At 43.0% G+C, this 14243-nt stretch overlaps 1 protein-coding gene across 1 annotated transcript in view; it reads right to left on the reverse strand.

Annotated features, from left to right (window-relative positions):
• Nucleotides 1-727: 727 nt before the first annotated feature.
• SPINK2 (serine peptidase inhibitor, Kazal type 2) overlaps nt 728-14243 on the reverse strand; it is a 36362-nt gene continuing 22846 nt past the window's right edge. The window contains exons 3-4 of the mRNA XM_029585333.1: nt 6383-6492; nt 728-914 (exon numbers count right to left, since the gene is read on the reverse strand). Of these exons, the coding sequence (XP_029441193.1) occupies nt 869-914; nt 6383-6492 (156 nt within the window). The 3' untranslated portion in view covers nt 728-868. The remainder of the gene's footprint in view (nt 915-6382; nt 6493-14243) is intronic.

Genomic DNA, 14243 nt, shown 5'->3' on the forward strand with positions numbered 1-14243 from the left:
TTCAAATTATGCATGTTACATCATCTAAAACCCATTTTGGAACCTATTAATTTCAAACTGTATTTCAATCTCTATTTTTTCACCTATCAATTATTGTAATTCCTTATACTCAGACTTTACTAAATATTCTCTCTGTCCTCTACAGATCATCCAAAACACTGTGGCTCGTTTACTAACTGGTACATCCATTCGAGAACATATAATCCCAATACTGAAGGACCTGTATTGGTTTCCAATCTCTTTTCACATTAAATATAAAAACTACAAATCATCATTCATAATCTTCTTCACCATGTTACTTCTCCGTGGATAACTTCAACTCTCCATAAACACATTCCTGTTTGCACTCTTCGTTCCTCCAGCCAACAGTTACCAGACATACCTTCTTGCAGAATAGTTAGACTAGATTCTACAAGAGAACACTCCTTTTCCATTTTTTGCCCCACTCTTTAGAATTCTCTCCCGTTATCACTCCAGCTCACTCAAGTCTGCAAACAATTCAGGAAACCGAAAAACACACTTATTCCTTGAAGTATTCCAAAAAATTCCTTTTTGAACCACAATAAGAATATTGTATTGTTTAACATTCTGCTTTTTAGTTTGCCTTTAACTGATATTTGTTTAGTTGTTATGATTGTTTATGTTTTTGTACTCTGCCCTGAAATTTTATTTGGAGGGGCAGGTAGAAATACTATTAAATAAATAAATACGTACATACATACATACATAAATGTGGTTAAAAATTTATTCAAACAGGTTCGCAAAATCATTTTTCTGATTTATACAAAATTAGCAGTAAGCATTCAGGTTTGAAGCTAGTTTATCTAAGACACATGTCCCAGTGTCTTTATAGGTTGATAAAGTCACATCAACAGGGTCCACTTCCAACAATTTTCACATTCTTATTATTGGACCTGCAAATAGAGCAAATATTAATGTGCAGCATATGGTTCTCACCTTCATTTGAAGGTTCAGAAGATATATTTCTCTGTTTAGTTCTGTGACTTGGTATTTGCAGTACAAGCAACCAAAAATATGAAATAAGCTCAGGGCCAGTTTTGGTGGATGACTGGCCAAGTAGGACAATTGCCTAGGGCTCCAGCATTACAAAGGGCCCCCTTGGCGAAGCTGAGACATGTCACTGAGGCAGAGCATCAGGGTACCTGGCACTGGCTGAGCTCACACCTTAGTTTCTGCCTTGATCCCCAGTGTGTCTAACGCCAGCTATGAATGGGGTTGGTGAGGTCTGGTTATACAGTGGAGATATAGTGTCTAAGCCCTTCCTCCCCACTCAAGATTAAGATCAGGTAGCTCTCCTACCAGTCATCCATTGGCACTCATGTATTTAGCTTCCAAGAAGACTTATTCCAGTGAAAAAATATCTAGGAATCTGCTTGACTATCTCACAAGTAATCAGAGATGATAATACTGTTCAAGTATTCCCACATGCCCACTGCCCCTATTATGGTTGTCACAGATAACCCAGCTTCGTTGTAGCCACAGGTTTAACTACTCAGCCATGCACTACTCCTTTTTCACACATGCAGTATCTTATGGGACCACAACGGTTACTGATTGGGGCTCACATTACCACTTACTTCTAATCATAGTATCTCCCTTGCGGTGAGAATAGATCCCTTACATGCACCGCACCTCTCTGCATTTGAAAACGTTACCCCCTCACGCTGGACGTCTGGGTTCACATGCCTGAAAAAGGAGTAGTGCATGGTTGAGTAGTTAAACTATGGCTACAATGAAGCTGGGTTGTCCATGACAACCATTGTCCACCCCTGCCATTTGGAAATATATTTTAATCCAGTCCACAGAGTAGGAACAGAGCACCTAAAGCAAGATAGATATGGCATGATTAATAGACTGTGGATGAAATACACTTGAAAGTGGAAAAGCGTCACATTTAAAAATAAATGATTGGACATTTTCCAATGTGATAGTGTTAAAAGAAGGGAATCTTTTGGTGCAATATATGGAGTTCCCCTGAAGAAGCCTATTACATGGCAAAACATAGGCCTATGTTGGGATAATGTAATAATTTATGAGTAGTATGTTACCCAGTGAAAACTGCTAAGATAGCCTCTTTAAGGTGTTATATTCAAGAGGATTTTGGAAGTATGATAATGATGGTTTGACTTTTATAAGTGTGTTTGATGGTGAGGGCTTTAGTGTAGTGTATTTGGTACATTTGAGGTGTGTATGCATGGTTTAAAAGAAGGGGATGGGCATTATAATGTGCAAGTTTTATAAGTATACATTTTGTAGCAGAGCCAAATAAAAGACTTATGTAAAAGTCTGGTAGTAGGGTGATTGTATTTATTATTGTATTTATTTATTTTAAAAAAAACTTTTATATACTGTTGTTCCAAAAAAAGGAGATCATTAGTAGTTTACAAATAAACATACATAATAAAGTAACATAAAAATAAAGTTATCACAATCTAATCATATCATAAATATGTTAGAAACAAAAACTTTAAAAAAAAATAAAATCACAATAAAATATAATACAAAGACAAAAAAACCCCCAAAAAGACTAAGTTTAGACTCTGTAGTTTATAGTCATACTTTGGGATATACAGTGTTACCTGTTCATGGAAAGGGGAAGGAGAGGCTAAGCTGTATTTATAACTTCAATGTATGGCTCAAATCCTGGTGTAAAGAAAAATGTTTTGGATATATTGGGGGCTGGGGCCGTGTATAGAACAGAAAAAAGCTCTTTGTCAAAGATGGCGTTCATCTGTCTGTGGAGGGAAAAAGGATCCTAAGAGATAAATTCAAATCCTATGTCATAAGGCATTTAAACTAGATGACGGGGGTGACAGTAGGACATTAGAATGTCACCCCCCAAATACAAATACAAATGCAATGAAAAAGGGCAAAGTGGATAACAAAAGACAGCAAAATAAGTCACAAAGAAAGTCCAAGAAAAGCATTAACCTGTACCAGAATAGCTGGAAAGCTATGAGCACAAATGCTCATAGTTTGGGCAATAAAACCCCAGACCTGCAAGCCCTAATGGTGGAGGTGGACTTGGACATTGTTGCTGTCACGGAGACGTGGTTCACGGATTCACATGATTGGGATACTACCATACCGGGATATAACTTATTAAGGAAGGACAGAGAGGACAGAAAAGGGGGAGGAGTGGCTCTTTATGTCTGGAACAGTGAGATTGGCCCTGGAGGCTGTGTGGCCCATACATTCTGGCTCTAAACCAAAGAAAGGCTTACACTAGTTGTCCCCCACCATAACCTCAGTGATATTATCTCCATTTATCAGTATCAGGCCCAGTATTACTTTGCTGCTACTGGGATACTCAACTAATTGCTTGAGAGAGACTTCTTGTAATTGAGACCAGTATTCCCCTACTTCTAGTTGATACAGCAGTTAATACTGTATAATTTATATTTGATAGATTTTGGTCTCCTATTAGCCACGTATCGCATTCACATGCTATTCTTTGGCTGGCTACTATAATATCTATACCATCTTGTTCCCTTGTAATGGCAGCCAACAGATTACACCTGCATAGATATTTGACCTCTCAAGTTTCTTCAAGTCAACCCACAGTAATTCAGTTGCTCCTTGTTCACTTGTAGGCAGATTTTTAAAATTACGCGCGGGGTGTACATTTGTGCGCGCTACCCAGCACGCACAAATGTACACCCAATTTTATAACATGCGTGCGCTGCTGCGCTCATGTTATAAAATCCAGGGTCGGCGCGTGCAAGGGAGTGCACACGTGTACACCTTGCGCGCGCCGAGCCCTAGGGGAGCCCGATGGCTTTCCCCGTTCCCTCCAAGGCCGCACACATGACTTTCCCTCCAAGGCCGTACATATGACTTTCTAAGTGTTTTTTTTTTATCTCCCTGGCTCTTGTTTCCTGTTCCCCCCCCACCTTTCCCTCCCTTCCCCTATGTAACCCACCCCCCAGCCCTACCTAAATCCCCCCCTACCTTATTTTGTTGAGTTACGCCTGCCTCTGTCTGCCGGCGCGGCAGGCCCCGACACAGGCCGCTGTGTCGGGGCACTCGGCCACGCCCCTGGACCGCCACCACACCCCAGACACGCCCCCCAGACCACGGCCCCACCCACGGCCCACCCATTTTTGCAAGCCCCGGGACATACGCGCGTCCCGGGGCTTGTGCGTGCCACCGAGCCTATGCAAAATAGGCTCGGCGCACGCAGGGAGGGGTTTAAGGGGTACGCGCATAACTTACGCTCGTAACCCTTTTAAAATCCGCCCCTTGGTGTTACAATGGCTTTTATTTTGTCTCTAACATATAAAATTATTCCTTTCCCTTTTTCAACCTATCTTGTCCTTTCTTTTCACTGATTCAGTTATTGCAGCCACATTAATGACCTCATCCACCATGGTGGCTTCTAGGTCAATGAGTTTGTTGAGCAGACTACAAGAAATTGTTGCAGTCGGATACTGCAGGCGAGGTAGTGGGCCCTTGGGCCGGCCCACCTAGGATGACAGAGTAGGCCGGGAGGCGGAGCCACAGGCTGGCGGTGTTCACCCGGGAACTAGGAACCCCCCAGGAGGAGCCCGTAGGGTCCTGGAACCTTGGGACTTGGGGAATAGGCTCAATGTCCAGTGGCTGGAAAGGCCTAGGCCGAGAGTGTAGTATAGGAAGTCCAATAGTATAAGATAGTCCGTGGACCGGCTGTACAGGCCGAGGGCCAGCTGATGACAGGGCAGCGGGCGGCAGCGGAAACTGTAGCTAACCGGATACTGAAGCAGAGTCTGTAGAACGCTGTGGACTGAAGCAGGCTGTAGGCTGGAATGGAGTCTGTAGCAGGCTGTGGACTGAAGCAGGCTGTAGACTGGAATGGAGTCTGTAGCAGGCTGAAGCGAAGTCGGGAACAAACCAAGGTCTGAGGCAGGCGGCAGGCTGAAGCAAAGTCGGGAACGAACCAAGGTCAGAGGCAGGCGGCAGGCTGAAGCGAAGTCAAAGGCAGTCCAAAGGTCAAGTCAGGAACGAAGAACAGACGAAGCGCAACTCAGAACTACTAGGCAGTAGTGAACCTCGTTGCAAGGCAAGGAGAAGGAGTCCAGACGCCGGTTATATCGGGCTTAGGGCGTGACATCATCAGCGCAGGCGGGGCCTGACTTCCGGAAGCTGTGCGCACAAAGTGGGTGTCCTCGCGCGCGTGCGAGGCAGCGGGGAGACGGGCAAGCAATGGCGGCCGCCACGTGGAGCAGGCAGCGCCGCCGGGGGTCCCAGCCACGCGGAACGCGGCGTTTCCAGCAGCGGAGGTAGGCACTGTTCAGACCTAGCGAAGGGGAAGCGGCAGAGACCGCAACAGAAATTGTACACATGACATTCTAAGTGTTTTTTTATTTTAACTCCCTGGCTCTTGTTTCCTGTTTCTTCCATCCTGGAAATTGTACCAATCCAGCCCTCTTGCTTTTCCCTGTTCACAATCTTCCAAATTTCATCCAGGAAAGTAAGCAGGGAGAGTAAATGAATTTCATGTAGTGATAACTCTGAGCTCCCCTGTAATAGAGAGGGCTTATCCTTCTGGGTTAATAGTTTGTGCCAATAATGCTTCATTGAGCAGGTAATGGCATGGCTCTAACTAAAAGCAGATGTCTGGGCAACTTCTAAATAGGAGTTTCAGCTATTCTTCCTGTTCTTCCTGTTCTTCCATTAGGTGAACTAGGCAGTCACATAGAATGCCAAAATTTGGGGGGGGACGGGGGGGGGGGACAAAAACTCTGGAAACCTCCTCCAGGTTCTGCCTTCCCATTTTTAAAGCACGGCATCACAAGAGAGAAAGAAATGGATGCTGGGTAGATGTGGGTGGCAGAGACAGAGAGGAAACTGGGAATGTGGGGCAGTTGTGAAAAGAGGTTGCTGAGTGGGTGGAGAGGGAAAGGGTGTTGGGCACTACAAAAAGGGGGCATAGAGATTAGGATGCTGCTGGTGTGCTGAACAGGGAGAGAAGGGGGAAAAAAGGAGAATCTTGGGGTGAGAAGAGAAGATAGATACTGGCAGGGGATAGAAGGAAGGGATGCTGGGCACTGTGGGCAGGGGCAACGGGAAGATGATGCAGGAACTGGTTAAGGGCAAGGGGAGAGAGGAGGATGCTGTGCCAGAGGTGCCACCGATAGCTGGGGTAAGGGGGGAGGGCACAAGATGAAAGGTTCACCCTAACTTGCCTATACCATCCCTGTGGGCTGAATTGGTTTAGATTTGAATCTTTCAAACTGGCCAGTGAGAAAAGTTCAGATTTTTCACTTGGAATTGAAAGTCAAAATTCACTCATTTGAGACGCACAGCCCCAAAATGTAAGATGCGTACTTTATTCAGTGTGCTACCAATGTTTTATAATCAAGTATGTCAAAGAGACAATTACCTGTTTGATTCGCAGAGCACGCACTCGTTTGGATAGGTTATCCCATCGGTCCCACATACCGGGTTAAGGTTCCTTGGACAGCCTGGCAAAGCATACTGCTCACAGTTAGGCTATGACAGAAAAAAATTATTCTAAAAATGCGAAAATTAATCTGAAGCAATAAATTAAGCCCTCTCAAAGCAGGTGGTAAATCAACTTAAATAGGTGTTTTGAAGTGTTCATACACTTTGCAACGTTGGTAAGGATCACCAGTGAACATAATGCTGCATGATGCACACCTTTAACTCTTTATGCTTTCTTATACATATGTTGGACTGTAATGCTATTGAAGGGAAATCTTAACTAATTTTAACAATGCCATGGGAAAAGCTAATATACAAATACCTATTTTCAATCATTTTTTGAATGATGTTTTCTTTGAAAGGTTTTACAAAAATGTTTTCCAGTTCATTTTCCCATTGGGTTTTGGTGATCTTATAAGCACAGGCATTAGAATGAGAATCCCCTCTATCAACTGATTCTGTGATGTCACAGACAATTTTCCAAAGGACTCCAACCATATAATATAAACAAAAAATCAGAACATAAAGAACATTCCCATGTTTGAAACAGAAATGAGACCACTTGGAAACATGTAAAAAATTATCTATAAAGATTTAGATCTTTTTTCAAATATAAATTACAATTCTGAATTTCAGCTTCTGTAAAAAGAAAATAAATGAATAAACTACATGGTGTAAAAAAAATAGAGTGGCCAATATTCAAAAGCCATTTAGATGGATAGCTACCCTGCCGCTGGATATCTCAGTTAAGTTAGCTGAATAAGTATATCCAGCTAACTTACCGAACCATTCAGCAGCTGGATATTAACCTCAGAATTATTATGCAGTGCAAATTCTGTAGCAACATGGCTGGAAAACAAAATGGATTTAAATTTAATTCCTTGCTTTACAAAATCCAAACTGACGGCGAGTTACAAATTCAGGTACAGTTAGTAAGTAGGTCCCTATCCCAGAAGGTTCACAATCTAAAGGGGTCTATTTACTAAAGGTTTTCTCTCATTTTGTGTCTATAGGAAAAATGTTTTGTAAATAGGGTCTAAGTTAATTAATTTGATTGGGTTTGTATTGTCTTTTATAATTATAAATGTTTTAATTGGAAACCGCTGTGATCACTGGAACAGCAGTAGATAATTATGTTAAATAAATAAGGCCTGGATTTATCAAAATGCACTAAATATTCCATGCGATAGGAAAAGGGGTGTGTTTTATGGTAATAGGAAGTTTATTGCAATTTGTGCTAAATCCTATGTGAAGCACTATCTAAGTGCCAGAATTGTATTTCCTATATACAACCACTGGGTGGGACCATGTTTAGTAGTTTTAAGGTCCTGCAGAGCCAGCCTATCTATCAGGGTGAGTGAGAGAAAGAGAGAGAGAGAGAGAGAGAGACTTGCCATAATGCCCTCACACTAGATAGGTATTTATATCTCTATGGGAGGCCCACCTAGTAACCCAAGGTGAGGTTTAGGTATTAGTGTAGGGGTTAGGGGCCACTTTGACATTCAAAAAGAGACGTACAAACAGAATAGTGCTCTCTTGTGAAGATTTGATGGCCTTCGGAGTGAGGAAACTCACCCAAAGATGAGATTTGTGCAATGTTCTCTCAACCTAGCTTGATTGACTCTCTACCTGGGTAACATTTAGGTATTAGTGTAGGGGTTAGGGGCCACTTTGACATTCAAAATGAGATGTACAAACAGAACAGTGCTCTCTTGTGAAGATTTGATGACCTTCGGAGTGAGGAAACTCACCCAAAGATGAGATTTGTGCAATGTTCTTTCAACCTAGCTTGATGGACTCTCTACCTGGGTAACATCAAGCTAGGTTGAGAGAACATTGCACAAATCTCATTTTGGGTGAGTTTCATCAAATCTTCACAAGAGAGCACTGTTCTGTTCATATGTCTCATTCTGAATGTCAAAGTGGTCCCTAACCCCTACACTAACATCTAAACCTCACCTCGAGTTACTAGATGGGCCTCCCATAGAGATATAAATACCTATCTAGTGTGAGAGCATTACAGCTAGTCTCTCTCTCTCTCTCTCTCTCTCTCTCTCCTTTTTTTCTGATTTACATCACACCATGCTTTATGGTGCTTTCGTAGGCGTTAAAGGGGCTTAACGCATGCAAAAATGCCTTATAGAAATTTGATAAATGACCCTGTAAGTTTGTTTGTGAGATAATGGAGGGTGAAGTAACTTCCCCAAGGTCACAAGGAGTAGCAGTGGGAGGAACAGGATAGAAACTCTGACTTACCTGGACCTCTGCCCAATGGTCTAACCACTAAGCTACTTCTTCAGTTTTGCAAGTAATGCAAAAATACATTTAAACAATAGGTTAACCTCCCCTATCAAAATCCCATATGGTTCTTGTGCTCCACCTACCCAGCTCTGGGGGGCAATGGAGAGGCTCTGCCAGGGCGGGGGATCACACAGTCTGTCAGGGTGTTGGGGGCTGGGGGCAGAGCCATCTGTAGGGTCCAAACTGGGCTGAAGACATTCCCAAAAAGTCCAATATCTACACCTTACTTGAGCTCCAAAAAAATAGATTATTTTAAACACAAAAAATAGCAATAGAAAAATCAAGTCCATTTTCCTAGTCACTTCATTCACCATATTGGTCAGATCACAAAAAAATCACAATCCTAAATCTTCTACTTCTGAGATGTTACACTTTTATGTATATAATATTTGATAGACTCAATCGTTATTTGTAAACCAACAAACTCAACAATAATAATATCTAAATACGTTAGGTTATTAGAATTTTTCAAATAGACATAAATGGTACTGATTCATAAATCATTCAATATGCTCATGAGTAAGTGACTCTCATACCATCCCGCAAGCTTTTCGGCAATATCTGCTCTCAAGTCACATTAGGGATCCTCTTTAATCATTGGTCACTATTTTACCCATGTGTTTTCAATTTGTATTTTGCTTATTTTGCTTTTTTTCTTTTTAAGTAAAAATTTGACAGAGATACTTCCCTTTCAAAAATCAATGTCCGTGGAGGGTGCAACCCTTCCAAATAGTTTTAAATGCAGTCCAGAGTACAGTTCGACGTGCACGTTTCGCGTCCTGTGCTGCTTCAGGAGATTTTCTCCCGGACCGCGACGAAGTAATGTTCACGTTTGCAAGGCTACATTGAAGTGTAACTGAAGACAATTTGGCACACGCAAATACAGTCAGACAGGTTCCTGAAGCAGCACAGGACGCAAAAAAGCAAAATAAGCAAAATACAAATTGAAAACACATGGGTAAAATAGTGACCAATGATTAAAGAGGATCCCTAATGCGGCTTGAGAGCAGATATTGCCGAAAAGCTTGCGGGATGGTATGAGAGTCACTTACTCATGAGCATATTGAATGATTTATGAATCGGTACCATTTATGTCTATTTGAAAAATTCTAATAACCTAACGTATTTAGATATTACACTTTTATGTATAACCATTTTTTATTGGCATTTCCAAAAAAAACCCCCAAAAAACAAGGTACAGACACCCAGGAAGTGCTGTTTACTTTGGCACCTCCTAGTCATTCCAAGAAAATGCATACCACACATATGGACTAGATGTTATCCCCCTCCCACTATATCCCCTTCCTCCCCTTCCCCAGAGTCCCTGAGGCACGTCCTCAAGTATCGCACAAAGTTCAGCCGTCGCTGTAGAAAAACGAGATTCAGTCACAGCGAACACTTTTAACATCTGTGGCTCCAGTTCACTTCCCCTCATTCTTTTTCCATGACTTCTCCTCAGGGGCAATTACTATCCCTTCTCCTATCCCATAGTCTCTTTCAGCAGAAGACTATGGGGCCAATGCAATATCATGCATGCCAAAAAATGTGCGTCCAACTTGGACACACATTTTTTGGATGCACGCACATCCCCTCTCTTGGGCACTTGACCTAATATTTAAATGAGTTGGTGCACTAAAAGGGAAGTGCAATAGATAATTTGCACGCCCCTAGCGCGTCCATGCTATCGAGCGCCCAGGAGAATTGGCTGTGTACAGGGAAGGAAAACAGACATTCAGTTTTCTGAGCATCCATTTTCCTAAGCCGTGCACAGCCACAAGTTAGGAAACTGGATGCTCATATTCTGAACATTTTCCTATCCTGACCGCTGACAAGCTGAAGAGTCAGTAGTGCCTGTGAGGTAGTGCCCCTAGTGTACCCTTGGAGTACATACAGGACCAGGCTGGGAGCCTGGTCCCTTTTAAATCCCCTGAACGGAAAATGATCTATGGGTGGGACCCTGGTGAACAGGAGGAGCTCAGAGAGCGTGCCCAGCTAAAGGGGAATGAGACGCTGAGCCCAGAAGGAGTAGATGGGCCCTGTGACTGAGGAGTAGGAGCTCCTGGAACTTCTCTGGGAATACAGCTATCTGCTTTGTAATTCCTTTCTGGGAGATAGAGAGTGGGCATTTTGCAAGTGTGTCCTTACTGCAAAGGTAGGCAGTTACTATTATGTTTGTGTTCATTGCCTGTGTAGTAATAAAGTAGTATTATAAGAGAAACAGGTTGGAGCCCGTGTGGTTACTGCTCCAACACACAAGAGATTGTTCAGCCATCCTCACAGAGCCCTTTTAAAGGGTAACCAGCAGTGACATTATCTCAGGATGCTGCAGGCTTTTCCCACCATGGGCCCTTTAAGAAAAGTGCCATTGCACGCACCTAGGGCGGCACCAAGTAGGAGCAGCAGCATCAACTGCGAGTCAGTGGTGTTTCCATGCCGTGAAGATAGCAATAGCGACGTCGGGGCGAGTAAAGCCGTTTGTGGGCCTGTCTTATGAGTGGCAAACATAACAGGACCCTCTCCACTAAGCCCCCTCCTCAAGCCTCTTGTCTTCAGTTTCTGAGGAGACAAAGGTACTTCTTTACTAGCTGGGGGCTTGGGGGGCCAAACACAGGATCCATAGATTCTTTGGTTTCGGGACTGAAGTGAAGAACCATTCAAGGCTAAAGGCTTAGACAAGGGTAAGGTTGAAGGCTGGTCCTGGTCACTGGACGAGGATTCTTTAGTAGGAGAACAACGTGAATCAGAACTTGTGTTAGAACGTGATATACATTGGAATGGCAAATTTGGTAGTTCAGACAGGGTATTTTGGACAGCACAATGCTCCTGGCAAGATGGACCCCATTTGTTAATCTGTAAGGTGCTCCAATCAATGGATAGTCAATGGAGACTCTGCCAGGGTAGTCCAAGAAAAGTAAACAAAAGTAAGAGAAATAAGAATCCAATCTGGTTCACAAAGGAGGTGGCTGATGTAATAAAAGCAAAAAAAAAGCAGCTTTTAAGAAACATAAGAACATAAGAAATTGCCATGCTGGGTCAGACCAAGGGTCCATCAAGCCCAGCATCCTGTTTCCAACAGAGGCCAAAACCAGGCCACAAGAACCTGGCAATTACCCAAACACTAAGAAGATCCCATGCTACTGATGCAATTAATAGCAGTAGCTATTCCCTAAGAAAAATTGATTAATAGCCATTAATGGACTTCTCCTCCAAGAACTTATTCAAACCTTTTTTGAACCCAGCTACACTAACTGCACTAACCACATCCTCTGGCAACAAATTCCAGAGCTTTATTGTGCGTTGAGTAAAAAAGAATTTTCTCCGATTAGTCTTAAATGTGTTACTTGCTAACTTCATGGAATGCCCCCTAGTCCTTCTATTATTCGAAAGTGAAAATAACCGAGTCACATCTACTCGTTCAAGACCTCTCATGATCTTAAAGACCTCTATCATATCCCCCCTCAGCCGTCTCTTCTCCAAGCTGAACAGCCCTAACCTCTTCAGCCTTTCCTCATAGGGAAGCTGTTCCATCCCCTTTATCATTTTGGTTGCCCTTCTCTGTACCTTCTCCATCGCAACTATATCTTTTTTGAGATGCAGTGACCAGAATTGTACACAGTATTCAAGGTGTGGTCTCACCATGGAGCGATAAGCAAAAAGTGGAATACAAGGAGGATTATCTGGCAAAATGGAGGGAGATGAAAAAAGTAATCAAGAAAGCAAAAAGTAAGGCAGAGGAAAGGATTGCCAAGGAGATAAAGTGAGGTGACAAAACATTTTTTAGATATATCAGAGAAAGGAGAAAGGTACATAGTGGTATAGTGAAAATGAAAGGGGATAAGGATCAATGGGTGGAGAGAGATGATGAATTGGCAGAAATATTAAACAAATACTTCAGTTCAGTAGAAGACCATGGAGAAGGACCGTCACTTGTTATCAAGACTGTAGAAGGGAGTGGAGTAGATGAAACTCCATTTATGGAAGATAATGTATGGGAAGAGCTAAGAAAACTGAACATGGACAAAGCCATGGGGCCTGATGAGGTTCACCCCAGAATACTGAGGGAACTTAGAGATGGGTTGGCGGGTCCGTGTGACCTGTTCAATAGATCCCTGGAAAAGGGTGTAGTGCCTAGTGACTGGAGAAGAGCAGTGGTGGTCCCACTTCACAAGAGTGGGAGCAGAGAAGAGACTGGAAACTACAGGCCGGTTAGCATCACCTCGGTGGTGGGAAAATTAATGGAGACTCTGTGGAAGGAAAGGATAGTGAACCATCCACAATCCGGTGGGTTGCTCGATCAGAAGCAGCATGGATTCACCAGGGGAAGGTCCTGTCAGACGAATCTAATTGATTTCTTTGATTGGGTGACTAGAGAACTGGATCAGGGAAGAGTGCTCAATGTAATTTACTTGGATTTTATAAAGCTTTTGATATGGTCCCACATAGAAGACTCATCAACAAAATGAGAAACTTGGGAGTCAGCTCCAAGGTGTTGGAGTGGATTGCAAACTGGTTGACGGATAGAAGACAATGGGTGATGGTAAATGGAACCTACTCTGAAGAGAGAATGGTGTTAAGTGGAGTGCCACAGGGATCGGTGTTGGGACCGGTTCTGTTCAACATCTTTGTGAGCGACATTGCGGAAGGGATAGAAGGTAAAGTTTGTCTATTTGCGGATGATACTAAGATCTGCAACAGAGTGGACACATCGGAAGGAGTACAGAGAATGAGACAGGATTTAAGGAAACTGGAAGAGTGGTCAAAGATATGGCAGCTGGGATTCAATGCCAAGAAATGCAGAGTCATGCATCTGGGGTGTGGTAATCTGAAAGAAGTATATGCGTTGGGGGGTGAAGGGCTGATGTGCACGGAGCAGGAGAGAGACTTTGGGGTGATAGTGTCTAATGACCTAAAGTCAACAAAGCAGTAGCCAAAGCCAGAAGAATGCTGGGCTGCATAGAGAGAGGAATATCTAGTAAGAAAAGGGAAGTAATAATCCCCTTGTACAGGTCCTTAGTGAGGCCTCACCTGGAGTACTGTGTTCAGTTCTGGAGTCAGTATCTCAAAGGAGACAGAGAAGGGATGGAGGTGTTCCAGAGAAGGGTGACCAAAATGGCGGGTGGTTTCTATTGAATTACTTATGAGGAGAGGTTGAAGAATCTGAATATGTATACCCTGGAGGAGAAGAAGAACAGGGGTGATATGATACAGACCTTCAGATACTTGAAAGGTTTTAATGATCCATGGTCGTCAACAAACCTTTTCCATTGGAAACCATTTAGTAGAACTAGGGGTCACAATTTGAAACTCCAGTGAGGAAGACTTAGAACCAATGTCAGGAAATATTTCTTCATTGAGAGGGTGTTGGATGCCTGGAATGCCCTTCCGGAGGAAGTGGTGAAGACTAAAACTGTTAAGGATTTCAAAGGGGCATGCGATAAATGTTGTGGATCCCTAAAGGCTAGAGGATGGGAATAAATAAAGCTTAACCGGCATGGAGC

The sequence above is a fragment of the Rhinatrema bivittatum genome, chromosome 1, assembly GCF_901001135.1.
Source record: "Rhinatrema bivittatum chromosome 1, aRhiBiv1.1, whole genome shotgun sequence".
NCBI classification, from domain to species: domain Eukaryota; kingdom Metazoa; phylum Chordata; class Amphibia; order Gymnophiona; family Rhinatrematidae; genus Rhinatrema; species Rhinatrema bivittatum.